The 16,693-nt window shown below is 37.6% G+C and overlaps 2 protein-coding genes across 2 annotated transcripts in view; one reads left to right on the top strand and one right to left on the bottom strand.

The window, feature by feature from the left end:
• The window catches only part of LOC116178196 (voltage-dependent T-type calcium channel subunit alpha-1G), a 361,671-nt gene that overhangs the window by 278,807 nt on the left and 66,171 nt on the right, over window positions 1–16,693 (top strand). The gene's annotated exons all lie outside the window — the stretch shown is intronic.
• On the bottom strand, window positions 1,637–2,974 carry LOC116178198 (phospholipase A2 inhibitor-like). The gene has a single exon (XM_031497631.1). It carries the CDS (start codon window positions 2,841–2,843, stop codon window positions 1,785–1,787), a length of 1,059 nt encoding a protein of 352 aa, XP_031353491.1. The 5' UTR covers window positions 2,844–2,974; the 3' UTR covers window positions 1,637–1,784.

Below are 16,693 nucleotides of genomic sequence, written 5' to 3'. Positions count from 1 at the left end.
ATTTTCTTTACAATTTTTTTAATTGCAGTCATTTTCCTAATTTTTGACATTGAAATTACCGCTTATTTTAACAATAAAAGTTACTCACCCTGCTTGCTTTATTATAATCACATCATTTTTTATTATTATCTTAATCCTAGGATTGCTACTTGAGTGAAAACAAGGAGCTTTAAATTGCGCCTACTAGAATAATAGTTAAATTTAACATTTAATTTGCATTTAAAAAATACTGATTATTCAATTTATCTTGAATAAGAAACAAACAATTGTAATTAGTTTCGACCTAATCTTTGACACCTAGCCCTTATTTTTAAATGAAACCAAAAAGAGGCAGAAGCCATATACATTGTAAAAGTTTTAACAGTTCTGAATTTAATTTAGACGTCAAAAATAGCAAGTTTAGGTTCTGATGTCGCGGTCCTTTCTATAGAAACAGCATTGTCTTATGTTCCGAACGTCATTTTATACCGTGATTCACGTCCCGCGTCATTTGAAATAAGATTGACAGATGTCATTAGAATACACATTACACAATCATCTGTTTCACTTTATTATCTACCCTTACGGTTAAAGTGATCACTTTATCTACCCTCACGGTTAAAGAGTGACCCATTAAAACCGATTAAACTGTCAATTTAACATATGCTATAAAATAGAAAACCTTTTGCCATTGTTCTTAAATATTTGCTTATTTTTCAAGGTAAAAATGACATTTTAAACTTGTGCACCTGACAATTCCGTATTTTAAAGCTAAATGAAGTTCGAGTTAAGTGTGCCTAGTATCGCAAACCTTTTTCAACCAGATTATTTTGATTATTAAAAAAACTGTAAGTAATTTAAAATTTCTTATTTAATTCTCGACCGCCTGAGTCCGGTGTAATATGTCCAGGCTTTGTAAGCCTTTCTTTCTTTCGGGGATTTTGTTTTAATTCTTTAATGTGTTTCGAAATAATGTTTTGTCATTGTCAATCAATTAATTGTGTGTTTATTCGAATCCAAAGTGCGACTCAGATAAACTTTTCATGTCCGATTTCTCTATTTATTTTAGATGTTCATAAACAATTATTTGTAATGTTCGGAAGTTGATCGTGGTCAATGAATCTCTCAAATTGGGAAATTTTAGGTCAATATTGGGACTTCTTTTATAGCAGATGCCGGATGTGTACGAGGAGAGGTTATACAATTCTAAATTTTAATCTTGATTTGTTTTAAGCTAGCGGGGCAGGCGTTTTGTGGGTGGCGTAGTTGCCGTTTGTCATTGCACATAGCAATAAAAATTATTATTTTAACTTAACACGCCTCGAGTTTCTTCGAATTAGGTACTGTTTTTCGGTCACAAAGTTTATTTGGCAAAGGTTTTTTCAATAAAGTACCTAAGGTAATTGTGTACCATTTTGCTCTAAAACTTTCTTCGATATCATTTATTATAAAGGAATTATCGAGGGAATTATGGTCCGAAGTGTCTTAGAAGCTACACCCTGTGCATATACATTATAATATGCATTATTTACCCACCTAACTGGTTGTTATGCAATTTTGTTGTAAATATAGATATTACAAATGCACTTTTTAAAACTTTGAGGTTATGTCAGAATAATCTGATCTGATCACTCATTTACAAATAGAAACTCCGATATAAAAATGATTTTTTATTCAACAATTTACATTGCCGCATTCTTTCATTACACAATCCTCCCCACTTATTAATTTGTCTTTGATTTCTGAAGAAAACAACAAGACTGGAGTAGTTCTAAACTAAGGATTAGTATGGCGATGATTCTTGCTCAAACGTGACACTCTTCCAACCGTTCTTTTCGGATCAGATTTTTATTTAGAAATGAAGTCCAGAATTCATGCTCGAAGTCATCGTCGCCACGTTGAATACATTCGTTCGGGTTCGTTTTTGGATTAATGCAGGTTACATTTGCTTTTCCGGCTTCAACCGCCTTAAACGTAATGGTCGCATTCTGTCCCCAGCTACGTAACTTATCATAGCACGCACACGTCCAAGGATTTCCGTTCATCTCAAATCGTTTTATTGTGGGTCGTATCCTCTCCAGCATATCATCAGAAATATAAGTAAGGTTATTATGGTCAATATTGACTAATGTCAATTTCGAAGGTGATGGCAGATTGAATTCCAAACTTTTAAGATTGTTGTCATTCAACAGCAATGTTTCCAAATTGACTAAACCCTTAAACGCATCTTTGTCGACGTACTCGATCTGATTGGCGTGAAAATCCAAAAACTCAACACTCGGTAAGTTGACAAAGGCCAACGTTGGAATGTCACACATGATGTTCCCCCCCAAATAAATTTTCCGCAGCTTGGGAGTCTTATGGAACCAAGCTTGGTCGAAACTGTCCAAATAATTTCCAGACAAGACGACCTCCTCCAACATCGGGAGGTTGTTGAAGGAACGCGGCCAAAAGTCGACGATTTCGTTATCATACAGACCCACCAGCTTCAGCGACGGCAAATCCTTGAACGAATTCTCGAAGATCCTGCGAATTTTATTTCTGCCCATGTCGACGCGCACGAGTCCGGGAAGATTTAAGAACGCATCTCTTCGTATGATTTCGATGGTGGTGTGGTGGAAGTAGATGGCGAACTCGTTGGCCGAAATATTCTGCACAGCTCCCTCGTTCAAATCGAATATGTTTTCGTCGGATATCGCGATTTCTTTAATGTTACCGTCAAAGTTGAGGGTTTCTGGTGACATACAGCCACTAATAAACATCTCGGTTCCTGTGTTGACCCGTATTATGTTGTTGTAGAATGTCGGGGTTGAGCATTGTAACGAAATTTGTATAAACAACAATATCACGCACTTCTTAATCATTGCGATTCACTCACGAGGCTTGCTAACCTTCTACTGATTAACTTAGGCGTGTCTTTTCTTTTAGTTTAAACACCGTGCTAATTTACGGGTAATCCCAATTTGAAAATCGCGTGAGAAGAATTATTGTGGAGAGGTGTTATACCTACCAGGAAAAATCCATTGCGTCAAAATTTGATGGTCAAATACCTAATCGCCGTTAGGATCATCGTCATTCATAAATAAAATATTACCTTGTAGTATGTAAAAAATGGGAAGAATTGTTTACATGACCAGTTTCTGTCAAGGTTGTACGCCCGTCCATACATCCGAACCTAGGAGGAATTATGCTTCAGTATGTTTAAGACTTTGCATACATTTAAATGTTAATTTCAAAGAGCACAAACGAAGAGTAGAACAAACACGGTTGGTTATGGTTGGGGGCCTAGCTAAAAAAACTGTTATTCTGGTCGAAAGTAAGCACAATCGATTAATTTCTTCACTTACCTATCCAAAGAAATTCTTTACCAAATATCGTAAATTAGATACTAATTTACGCATCTTGATATGTCTTCATTAAAAATTCTGCTTTAGTGCTTCACATCGATAAATAGTCATCGATAAAGGGTTTAGGTTTTCGGACGCAACTCACATTCAAAAACCGAAAAGCCTTTGACACATTAATTTGTGATCGTTTTGTGCTGATTTATGCGCCAAGCATGGGGTTGCAACGTAATGCCTATACTAATATCCCAAATCGAGTTCAATTTTACCTATGTACGTGTTAAATAAGTTCCCGTTGTTGATTTGTGTGGAAATATACAAATGTTAAAGTACTAGGGCAACTTTTCTTTGGGGAAATGCACTAGACTAGAAAGAACCAAAACACTTTTTCAAAAAATATTTCGTTTTTAGAACTACGCCCACTAAATTCCCAACATTTTCAAATTTATACCCCTAGACGATGCACCCTTACGCAAAAGTGTGTACCCGTAACGATTTGGTGATTTTATATCACTCACTTCCGGTTTTATCTTAGATTCTACATCTTCAGATATCTCTAGGGCGTAGAGATGCTGAACAGCTCATTTTTCGTCTTCACTTCGGCCACTCGTACCGTAGACATGACTTGGGAGAATGCTGACTATTTTTCCAAGTAGCCATTCGAACCTTTTCCCGACAAGTATTTAGCGTTTCCACTTTCAAAATTTCTCTGCCTTTCATGTTTTTTGTTGAGTCAAGACTTTGTAGTTCAATGGTAGAGCGTTGGGCTATAAATCCGGTGGTCGGGTACTCTGGATACTCCTTTCTGAAACAAAGTTTGTAGAGATTTATGGATCTCCAATACCTTCTTACGTTGAATACGTAAATCACTTGCAGTATGCTTCCTTCCCTTCTGGAAAACTTGAGCACTGCAATCCTCGCGAAGAAAGATCCATCTCTAGATTGTATCGTTTAGGTAATATAACCGACTTTGTAGTTCAATTGTAGAGCGTTGGGCTATAAATCCGGTGGTCGGGTGTTCGAACCTGGATTTGAGGTGAATTTTTCATGGCAGAGATGGGAATAGGGTGGTTCGACATTTTTTGTATTTCTTTTATTCTAACTAAAATTGAGAGATTTTGTTATTAAAAAACGATCAAAAAAATTTGAGGGCAAAATATTAATATTTACGTCCGCTGCAAGTATTTTAAAATCGAGGGTCACCTCGAAGAGAAAAAACGTACCTGTGCACGAGACTGGCAGAGTATACGAATTCATGACATCTTCATGACATTTTTTCTAGGAAATAGTTTGTAATTATACTACCATTTTGTAGGTATGTAAGTATGTATGGATAATAGGATAGTCAATAAGTGATGTCATAAAAGTCCCAATTTTTCTAGACCTACTTATATAAAATTTTGGAGGAAGTTGTAACGCCCAAACCCCCTCCCATGAGTGCGCCCCTGATATTTTAAAGATGTAATTATTTTCATTGTTTTGTTGCCTCGAATAGATTTTGTTTTGTTTTTTTTAATTCATCACAGACTACTTGATTAAAATATAAACACCGTTAATATAACTGGTATCTATACAGTGGCGCATTTACAATAGGCACACTAGGCACTTGCTTAGGGGCGACATCTTTATAGAGCGGCATTTATTTGCACTATATTTATGATAGGTAATATTTTAAGTTTTAGTCCTCTAACAAGTTACAAATGACAAAAACTTTTAATTAAAATTATGAAAATAAATTGGAATTGGTAGGTAGTTTAAACAAACTGTAACTGTAAGATCGATAATCGACAACTCAAGTTTTGACGTATGAAAACTTAATCTTAGGTATACTGTATTTCTTTTCATATTAGTTTTAAAAATTTCAAGTTGTAATGTGATTTTTATTAGTATCTTTTACATTTTAAAATTTATTGCAATTTAAAGATTATTTTTGGAGGGGCGCACATCTTTCGGTGTGCCTAGGGGTGCAAAAAATTTAAATCCGCCACTGTATCTATATAAGACATTCAAGGGAATGACTAGTTTTTGTTTTTTTGAATTAACATCGAACCTATTCGACATTTCGAATTTCCACAAGGAAATTTCATATAAGCATCTAAAACTGCAAAACATTGTCCATTTAACCAATTTTCTATCTTTAATAATAAAACAGTTGCCCATGCAATCCCACGTGATCTGGGACACACTGTATATAGTTAGGTATATACTATAAAAGGTTCCCAAAAACTATAATACCGCAAAGATTTATGTTTACGGCTCATGTTTGAGCGCATGATGAAAGGTACGCTGTAGTGCAAAAACTATGTTAAAAAACGTACAGTTGGCCCCTCCCAAATGTATTTTCGGATTTCTAAAAAAACGATAATGGTGCAATTTATTGTCGGTGGAGCATGTAACTACACAACTAGCGCATTCATTTATAATAATACTATCAAAGTGGGAGGGGGGCAAAGCTGGGTACTGCTCGCGAGCGTTTCGCTCAAAAAAGCGCCGCAAGCGGAAAAAGCGCTTGCGAGCGGAGTACTTTTCGAAGCGTGCTCGATACTCGAGCGTTTACTTAAACTGCTCGTAGTTCGAGCGCTTTTATCTGCCTGCGAACGGTTTTTCCGCTTATGAGCGTTTTTTTCGCTCGTGAGCGCTTTAAACCACCCCCAAACGCTGAAGGATTAAGTGCCTCTCGCGAATGTTTTTTCCGCTGTCGAGCGGTTTTTTCCGCTCCCAAGCGCTTTTTCCGCTCTTGAGCGTTTTTTCCGCTCACAAGCACTTTTCCCGAGCGCTCGCGATAAACCGCTCGAGCACTTTTAGGAGTGCTCGGAACTCGCAAGTGGTTTCGCTTTGCAAAACAACTCGATGCTCGCGATCATTTTTGAGAAAATTCGTCGATCGAGCGGTTTTTTAGAACGCTCGACCCAGCTCTGGATGGGGGCCAAGTTAACGGACCCCAGCCTTTCTTGCTGTAAATTCAAGCTTCGATAATTCGCCCCCAGGTAAATTCGCCCTAGGAAGGTTCGCCACCGGAATATTTGCCCCTGGAGTATTCGTCCCTGAAAATTCGCCCTCGGACGACTCGCCCTCAAAGTATTCGCCCTAGAAAATTCGCCACCGAAAATGCGCTCACGAAATATTCGCCTCTGGAGTTTACGCCCCGGATAAGTTTAGCCCGGATGATTCGCCCCTGAAAATTCCACTCCGGGCGTTTCAGCCTCAGAATATTCGCCCTAGAAAATACGCCCCCGTAATATACGCCTCTGAGAAAATTAACCCTCGGAATTTACGCCTCGGATAATGTTAATCACGAAGATTCGCCCTCAACAATTTTCCCCGTGTACGATTGGAATACTCGCTACAAGGAAGAATCACGTTCAGTCAAGTTCGAACCTAATGTGTAGCCAGTCCCAAATGCTTGCGTTCGTTTATTAACCTCTAACCTAAGGTGGTATAACATAAATGGTAGGTAGATATGTGGGTCAACAGTATGCATAATTTCCCCATAAAAATCTCTCCACCTTTAAATTTACGGGGTATCGTATCGTATGGTATTCCCTAGTTTTCAGGTCGCATCAACAGCCGTCGGTGTAACTTAACGATAGTCGTGGTGTTATCACTTTATCAGTATTTGTAATATGAGTACATTATTGAGACTTTCGACTATAGGAAGATCCACCCCAATAATTTCATAAGTCGTCCCTGGCATATTATAATTAGCCCCCAAGAAATGACACCGACAGGGTAATTCGCGTCCGGAAGATTTGCTTCCAAGATACTACACCTCCAAAATATTCGCCGCCTCCGGAAGATTCGCCCTCAAAAGATTTACGTCGAGAAGTTTTGAAAAAATTGATTTTCGCCCATACTTTTGACCAGGGGCCTATTTCACAAACTTTTCACTTGTCACTTTGCAATTTCATAATTTTAAAGTGCAAAGATTATTATCTATTTCAAAAATATTTTAGTCAACGTAGCATTAATTGTGTTATTCATCTGTACTTTACATATTTTGAATGTTGGCATGTGTCAAAATAGTCTTTTTCTACAATCGATATCCAAAGTAGGCATTTGCGCTCGTATTTGACAACGCAAACGTCATCTTTTTCGAGGAATGTCACTTTGTCGCTTATCGACAAAATAGAAAAAACGCTCGCTCTCCCAATTATTAAGTATAAATCAAATATGCATTGCTCAGAGTATCCAATGACAACGAGTAAATGACATCTTTCATTTGGGCATAAGATTAATATGATTTGAGTGAAAAATTTAAATTTCTGGAAATATGTGAACTGCTCCATTGTAGAAAAAATCTTGTGTGTAATTCGAGCGCAAATTGATTGTCGATTTCAAGAGATTGCCGCGCTCCTTCGTCGCGCGTCAACTGTCTCTTTCAATCGACAATATATCATTTTGCGCTCTTAATACACAAATAGCTATTATGGACCCAAATATTATCAGAAAAATTCAAAGTAACAAGTGAAAAGTTGCGATAAGACGATATGGTGTGGTGAAGTTCCTGTGGCGAGGATACTGCCGGCAAATTTTTAAAGGACGAATCTTCTTTGAGCAAATACTCCGGGGGCGAGTTTTCTTGGGAGCTTGTGTGCTGTGACTTTGATCTACAAATTCACAAGTTTTACAATTTTTTGTCGAAAAAGACACATTGGCTACATGCGTGTGGCCCAGCGCAGCCGTTACAAAGAAACGACTGCTATTTCCTTCAGTTCTGTGCCCATGTGCACAGTGCATAATTACATAATGGCCCGTATGAATAAAAGTAAGCAAATGCTTATACTTGCAAAATTCAAAGTAAATACTGGTAAGTGCTCCTTCGCACTGGGCGACTTAGCAGCGCTTCTAAGCAGAAGGACAGGACGCAGTGCAGCGCTGCTAAACCATGCTAAACAGACCAGTATGAAGGGGCAGTTACGAGTATTTACTTTGAATTTTGCAAGTATAAGCATTTGCTTACTTTTATTCATACGGGCCAATATGTTCGTGGGGTAGGTTTATACAATCAATCATTATCATATTTCACTATCATGAGATCATTAAGAAATAGCCAATAGAAAGTATGGCCTCGTTGGTTAGCCACGCATAATAAACTTTTGTTTCCATTGAATATTTCTTAATCATCAAATGATAGTGAACTAATGATAATGATTAGGTATACAAAACCCACCATCATAATAGATAAAAATCAACAGCCAATCATAACGATGCGCCCTCATAACTACCTAAAAATTCAAATTTAAAGGAGCTAGACATTATCTTGGCAAACACACAGATCACAGATATTCGTATTTCCTCTTGCACGCTAATTGAAACGAAAAAGCACATTCCAAGACTTACCTTTTACTTCGTACAATACCGCTTTTTGCTTATTACAAGTAAAGTAGCTTCTGAGCCAACCACGGGCAATACCTTTTGCTTTTCTAAGGAAAAATGAAAACAATTTAGTCATAGAAAATACCAACGGTTATTATATACACATGCATTCTTACTATGCCCAAAGCTGTGCTTCGGAGTAATAACTTTGTACAGCTTATATAAAGCTTGTAGCACATATTTCCACAACTGGATATTAATTATGTACGCAAATATGAGTTTCCATTTCTGTCTTAACATTGTTTGCAAAGACGTTTTTTTTTAATTACGCTTTTACCGCAAAAGTAAAAATAATTATATTTGATTTCAAGAGATTCAGCGCACGTTCCTTGCCCTTACTTCTCGCAAAGATATCTTATTTATGTACCCCTACAAAACCTGCGAACGACGTTGTATGTTGTGTTTGTATATGAGCTTTCTACATCAGGTGAAAAGCTGCCTGCAGTAAACCTTATTATACGTTACATAATCATATGCTTTCAGTGCACATGGGGCCACCTTTCCAGTAAGTTGCAACCATCGCTTGTAAACTGTTATATGGAAATGTGGTAACATGGTCTTAAACAGACCCTTGCCGCTAGAGTAATTTGTAAACGACTATTCCTCAGGTATAATGGTGAATTTCAATGCCCTTCCGGGTAAAAGAAGTCAAGGTTCATGTTTTTAAAATTGCAAACACTCGAATTTTTCTTTTCGCCAATAGACTGTACAAAAAATAACTACATGTGCGCCTTCTGTGCATTTGAAGTAACGAAATGTATCTAAAGATCGCTGTATATAGTTGATATAAAAAAAACATCAAAGATAAATGTTAATTCATTAGATGCATCTTGTTTTTTTTTCAAATTGGGAAAAACAAACACGTTCATTATTGCTATACCATCTTACAAGGGCCTCCCTTCAAGTTTAATCTAAGTATAATAGATTATTTGAACTTTTAACTGTTTTATCGGTAATATGAAATTTGACGGTACAAAGGCCCATTAAAAATTTTGTTAATGCTTCCAAGCGTACGACACTAGGAAAATGATGAGATTTCTTTATGTATATTTTTTGTAGTTTAAGGTTTTTCATATCTAATGTAAACAAATAGTATCCATTATTGTTTCACAATTTTTTTTAAAGATAAAGAAGTAACCTATTTAAACCTGAATCTAAGATGTGGGGGAGTATTTAAACCTGGACGCAAAACCTGAAATTTTAATCGAATTAGATATAGAACTAGCTTTATTTAACACTCTCTAAGATTCTATAATATTAATTAATTAATTAACAAGAAATCAACTTAATCGCAGTCGCGTATGTAACAAGCCCAAGGCATAAATTGAGATTGGCGTTTTGTTTCTCTTGCAATTATACAGGGTGTTTCATATTTGAATGTCAATATTGAAGGGGGCGATTTTTGGGTACATTTTAAAAAGAAAACTTCATATGAACATATGTCCTAAACATCTTAACATTTGAGATACAGGGTGGTCTAGTTTTCAAAAATGAATCATTTATTATTAATATCTGTAGTACCACTTTAGATATTTTAATGAAATTGGCATGTATGTACTATGTACCCAGAGGCATTTTTTAACGTACCACATTTTTTAATTTCTGGGTACATAGTACATACATGCCAATTTCATTAAAATATCTAAAGTGGTATTACAGATATTAATAATAAATGATTTATTTTTGAAAACTTTACCACCCTGTATCTAAAAAGTTAAGATGTTTAGGACATAAGCTCATATGAAAATATCAGAAAAACCTCTGGGAGCTAATTACTTAAACGTGAACTTATAACGTGAGCAATTAAGGAGTTACTTTTTAAGGATTAGAAGAGTATGACCAAACTACCTATCGCGTAAAACCTAAACGGCTTCTTTAGGTGGCATTAAAGGTATCAGGAGCACACAAGGGAGAGAGAGATACTTATGAAGCTCGAAACCTAAAACATTTTTTATTTCAAAGTATCCGTGGATTTTAAAAAGGCTAATAATTAACGTGTAGAGATCGTTTGGGAAAAGGTGAATCTTGACCGTCTTCCGAGAAGAATTAAGTACCTATCTAGAAACCATAAGGCCATAATTAAACCTGAACCTTAGATTGAATTATTTCTGTGGAGAATTAGGTACAAGGGGAACAATCTATCTAAACCTAAACGTAAAGCCTTTCCGTAGATTAGTTCTGAAGGAAAGTTAGGTGTAAGGAGGGCTTTTTTTCGACATGAACATAAAGGAGGTGTTATCTAAAAGCGCCTAAAAACATAAAAACCCAAAAACATAGTACCGTATGGTACTCTTCCTCAAAAACGTTTAGTATTACCACTGATACGATAATTTTCGAGAAAATACTCACGATACGGTCAAGTATAAATACTCTTCAGGAGAAAAGGACATAACATGGGCAGGAATTTGATATTTTGTTATCACAAAGAACCCGTGCTAAAACTACGTAAATGTTTACTGCCATGAACTTGAAGAAGGGGCTGAGCTCTGGTTGCTCGTAGCCGTAAAATCATGCTGATTGGCCCTTTTAAAAAATCAATTAGGAACATAAACGTGCCTTACGTAGTGATTATAACTAACCATCAAGTGTTTCCAATTTTTTGGTCAAACAGGTTAACACCAAAAAATTGTGTTTACCCTCTGTGGGCTCGGGGGTAGAATTGACCCACTCGCGTCCTGGAGATCGTAAAAGGCGATCAATGGACACTAAAGGTGACGAGTCCAACCGCTTTTAGTACTCACCTACCCGCTCTCCATATTATCCCATTTTTCACGATTAATGCTGGCGGTGAAAACGTAACTTATGACGACTTCGCAATAGATTCCGGTTTTCGAAAACGAAGGAGGTTCAGATAGTCGATCACCCGACCGTAATCAAGCGGCTGCTCGGCGTCAATGGTAGGAGTCCACGCTTCGGCGCATTAGAAAACTACTGACACAGTTAAAAAGAAGAAGGCAATAAAAGGAGGTTTCCTAGCCCCGGTTCTTACTTATTAAGAAAAAGAAGGTAAATTTTGAGAGGGTTACTCCGTTTTTAATTTTAATAATGCTGTTTGGTGGTGATGATTTTGAAAGGAAGGTAAAAGGCTCTTTACTAATTGAAAGTAAATCAAAAGCCCAATCTAATAGACTACTCAATATAAAGAGAATGACAGATATGGAAGTAGAAATAACATTTCATCCTCACTGTAACGGGGTTGTGTACTGTCCATTTGAATTTGTGACAGAAGTCAGACGAATTAAAGCTAAAAGGGATGGAATGTGCTAACCATGTTTTGACTTTGTGCAATGTATTCCCTTACCGTGGGACCATGTATTCTATCTACAGTTAGGTGTTTTAACTGCCATGGGTTTGGGCATTCTGCATCAAATTGTAATAGTCCTAAAATAGGTGTTTGTGGAAAAAATCCACACGATGTTACTCTAAAAAGCTGTCCAAACTGCAAAGAAGACCATTCGACAATATACAAAGGATGTGGTACTGGTTAATAGAGTTTCATACTCACAAGCAAATCAAATGAAAGGATCAGTTAGGCAACTTTTTCAATTGCATCATCTGGCAGCAGTAATACAAGTACCTGAAATCAGGAAAATAATAAGGGCAGAAATCGCAGAACTCGTAGGTACCATGGTATAATAAAAAAACTCGTACCATCTTCTGCTCCGAGTACCCCACCAGCTATTAATAATAGTGACCTATTAGCTGAAACGAAAAAGATAATTATAGAGGCAGTTTCAATTAAAATAATTACACCACTTAAGGTGACCATATGTACCGTGTATCTTCCTGGTGCCAACTGGGAAATCGTGGATCTTGATCAGCTGGTTGAACAACTTCCCGCGCCATTTCTTTGCAGGAGATCTGAATGTACACGCCAGTTTCTGAGGTCATTGAGAAATGATGCTGGAAGACACCTAATAGGAGAATGGCTGGCTAACGATAATATAGTTGTCCAACTTATCACAATGCACGATCTTTTGCTGTAATTGATCTGACTCTGGTCTCCCCGGCACATTGATGATCTACATAATGGTGACCACTTCCCTATAAGCATTGAGACCGCACCATTGTAGCTGAAAGGGCAGTAGTGAATCGATTCATCACAGTTAAGGCTCATTGGCCCACGTTCCAAGACAATCTGTTGCTTGCAACAAATATTAATGTTGAAACATCCACTAAATCAATTCTGAATTAAGCAAAAAGCATCAGCATACCAATCCCGGGAGACGTATTGATAAAGAAACCTCTCCCTTGGTGGAATCTTCGATTAAAAATGACGATCAATAACAAAAAAGCAGCATTCCCACAAACCTACGCTTTAAATCATGTTGCTTTCAAGAAAGCCAGAGCGGAGGTAGGAGGGTTGTACTCGAAAGTAAACGACGTAGTTGAAATCAATACACATCTAAAGATCACTACTATCTCTGATCTTAATGAAAACATGGAGAAAGATTAAGGCAAATAATGGGAAATATAAGTCAGTTAGTAGGTATACATTCATTTCAAAATGTTGGGTTTGAATTTGCGAGCAAACCCATAGAAAAATCAAGTTCAGCAAGAAAGTCCCTTTTAAAAAATATGTTGTGATTAAAATATTGATCAGCCCTCCTTTCAAGAATTACATCTGAAAATAGGTCTTTAAATGGTTTCATCAAGCATAAATTCCGTCATAAAATTAAGTTACGAGAATGATTTAATCATCATCGCTCATTCACAACGCGAATTAAATTAGTTTCTATTATGGTATCCACACTAAGGGGATGTTTACCTAACCATATAAATACTACTTTACCAGCCTTAAGTGTGTAAATATAGAATGCTAAATTGAAAGTGCTTTGTATGGCGTAGGAAACGGGAACGCAGTTTCTATTTAAAGCAAAAACAGGGCAGGGGGTTATTTGCATATAATTTCTGGTGTAATGAAATCCAGTTCGCGTGCATGTATTGTTAATTGTTGTGTAGGTCGAATAATAGTTGCGTAACTTGCATTTAGTAATTAATAGGGGCAGTACATTGCTATATTAGCGTGTTGTAAATCTATCTTTAATTGTCAACCTAACAGGCATTATAGTTATTATAAACGGGAACGTAACGGATATACGCATTATCAGTACTTAACGTTAACAGCGATTATCAACAGTTCATAAATAAATAATTGCGTTAATGCACATAAATTTAATCCTGGATTTAGCGATCCCGACGCACGTGTCTCGTACATCTCTTGTACATTTTCTTCCAGAATATTTCCAAATAATCTTGTTAATACTCATCGAAATATTCGCTTCATGCGTCACGAAAAGAATGGAACAAGTGAAAAAGTAGAACTTACGAATAAAGTCCAAAACAGATAAAATGGCCGAAATAACTTAAAACAAATGGATCTTGGCCTGATGCAACTGAGAGTATTAACTATTTTCAAATCCTGGAGTAGGAATTTTGGAAAAAAAGGAGAAACGCAAATTTTGGGACTTTTATGGCCCTAGCGTTCAAACGAACATTTTTCATACTTTGATTTCCTGCTACACTGCTCTACTATTAGGAATCTGACGACCTTCTCAATCCTCCTGGGCGCGCCCGCTTCATCTCGTTCCCAAGAAAGGCGGTTCTTGGAGTCCGTGTGGAGATTATCACTAGCTTATCGCCGAAATTATTCCAGATCGTTACCCACTACCCCATACACAGGACGTATCGCAGATTCTGGATAAATGCACCATCTTCTCAAAATATTTGATCTCGTGCGTGCGTTCCATCAAATGCCAGTCAGGCCTTCGGACATGGAGAAGACCGCCATTACACCCCCTTTTGGAATATTCGAGTTCCCGGTGATGTCGTTTGGTCTCAGGAATGCGGAACGTCTAATCAACAAAGTTATCAAGGACCTGAAGGAAAACTAAAGGAAGAAAATAGACAAGATATAGGTATAATAATATAACGATAAAACGTGTAAAAATGGAAAAAGAAAAAATAGAGAGAAAGCACAAAAATGATTGGGAAAAAACCTACAAGTAGAGACGACCGTATAGGAGGCGAGAACGATTTAAATAGGGGGAAATAAATTTCCAGCCACGGAAAATAAAAGGGAAAGGAGAAAGGAAAAGTTAAAGGAAAGCTGGATATGCATAGATCACGAGTTGCCTTATAAAGAGAGAAGGGTACAGAGACAAATTTTAGGAGAGGCGGAGAGAAAGTGAGAAGGGTAACAAAGTACGATCGGGATACAGAATATTAGTGGTGGAAGACGAAGAAGAATAAAGGTGGAAATGGATGACATGCAGATGATGTTGAGGAATATGGCGGGGATGGCAAGCAAATTCTGTTTTTCTTAGAGTGTATGTGTTGTGGGGATAGCAAAATGCGTTATGGGAGATTCCGTTCACTTGCCCCCCCCCCCCCCCAAANAGTTAGCCCCCCCTTTTTAAAATTTTTTTATGGCTTAACCGTAATGGCGCTAGCTTTAATTCAAGTGGCGCAATTGAGCGCATAACCAAATGTATCAGGTGACCTAGTTACAAGGAACAAAATACGTACTGGGGGGGGGGGGCTACGTTCACTTGGCCCCCCCAAATGTTTTTTCGGATTTCTAAAAAACGATAATGGCGCAAGAGTTATTATCGGTGGCGCGTATGAGCGCATAACGAGCGCATTCATTTCAAAATAATACGACTATCAAATCTCTCAGTGGGGGGGCCAAGTTAACGGACCCGAAAATACCTTTTTGTTGCAGTGGTGAGATGGGTGTTGATGTAGGGAACGGAGACGTGGGGAGGGACGGAATGGGATGACCTAAACAGAACACGAAGAAGGTATTACAAATGGGTAGTGGTACCAAACGGAAAGATGCCAAACGTCACGTTGGTAATACACCTACTAAAGAACTTTAAACGGCCACCCCACCGACTATTAGGGTCAGGCACACTCTAAATTGTAGTCCCAGGGTTAAAAAGGTTCCTCTAAGCTTGCTGGTTAGTTGACTGTTTGTAACTTTCACTACACATTAGAGTTTGCTGCCCTAATATATACCTATGGTACATTCCAGCCACGGGGCCACTCTTAATAAGCCATTTGATATTAGACTGCAAAAAAAATTGTCATCATGAGAGAGAAGGCGCAGCAACTCTAGCTGTGTTTTTTACCTTTCCATTCGTTTCTTCACAAACTACCAAAGACATGTACGTCAAGTACCTAACCCCCCCCCCCCTCAACTTTTAGATAAACGAATTAAATGCCTGTTTTTCTCATAATTAGCAAAAGGATCGGAATATTAGTATGCTAAAAAAATCCCAATCTTTAACGTAAACATTGGTCCTTCCATTCTGCACATTCTCTTTCTGTCTTTCCTCCTTGTGTGCATTCCCCTTTGTTTTAATGTTTAATTCTCGCTTGGCTGCCTAGTCTTCTTTTTCTACTTCCCTTCTATATTACTTTTCATTCACTTTTCTCTTCGTCTAATATTTCTTTACTGATTTTCCTCATTTTTCTGGCTCTCTACATCCTAATCAGATTCTCTTCATTTCATTTCCACACCTGCACCTAGCGATTATTTGAGTTTTCTTCGTCCTTCCGTTAGGTAGTTGGGCACACACTCCGCGCTTTATATCTGTTGTTCCCTCGTACAGTCCCAACTGTTCCCTTTTGTTGTTGCAAGGTTTGTATCGGTCCTTTGTTTTTATTACTCTTAATTGTGCGTTTTACCCGATTGTTCCATGTCATATAGTATTCCATTTATTCATATTTTCTTAATCCTGCCCCTTCTTCCCTCCGCTTCTATTTCCATTTTCCTTCCTCCCTTCCCAAACGTGGTCACCTTCGTTACCTTCCTTCCTTCTCTAGTACGTGTCAATTTATTTCTATGACGTCCTCCATTTGTTTTCCCTCGGTTGCCATTATTACGCCATCATTCGCGTAACCGTGTCACCACAGTCTTTTTCCTTCCTGCTACAATTCCTTTGCTTTTACTGATTTTGGGCCATTTTGACTCGTTCAGATTTTTTGAC

Source organism: Photinus pyralis, unplaced genomic scaffold (assembly GCF_008802855.1).
Source record: "Photinus pyralis isolate 1611_PpyrPB1 unplaced genomic scaffold, Ppyr1.3 Ppyr1.4_LG8, whole genome shotgun sequence".
Taxonomy (NCBI): domain Eukaryota; kingdom Metazoa; phylum Arthropoda; class Insecta; order Coleoptera; family Lampyridae; genus Photinus; species Photinus pyralis.
Note: the sequence above shows the minus strand (reverse complement) of the source record. Positions and strands in the feature narration are given on the sequence as shown.

Coding starts and splice junctions, on each gene's coding strand:
- LOC116178198 (XM_031497631.1), bottom strand. CDS start 2,843: ATGATTAAGAAGTGCGTGATATTGTTGTTTATACAAATTTCGTTACAA.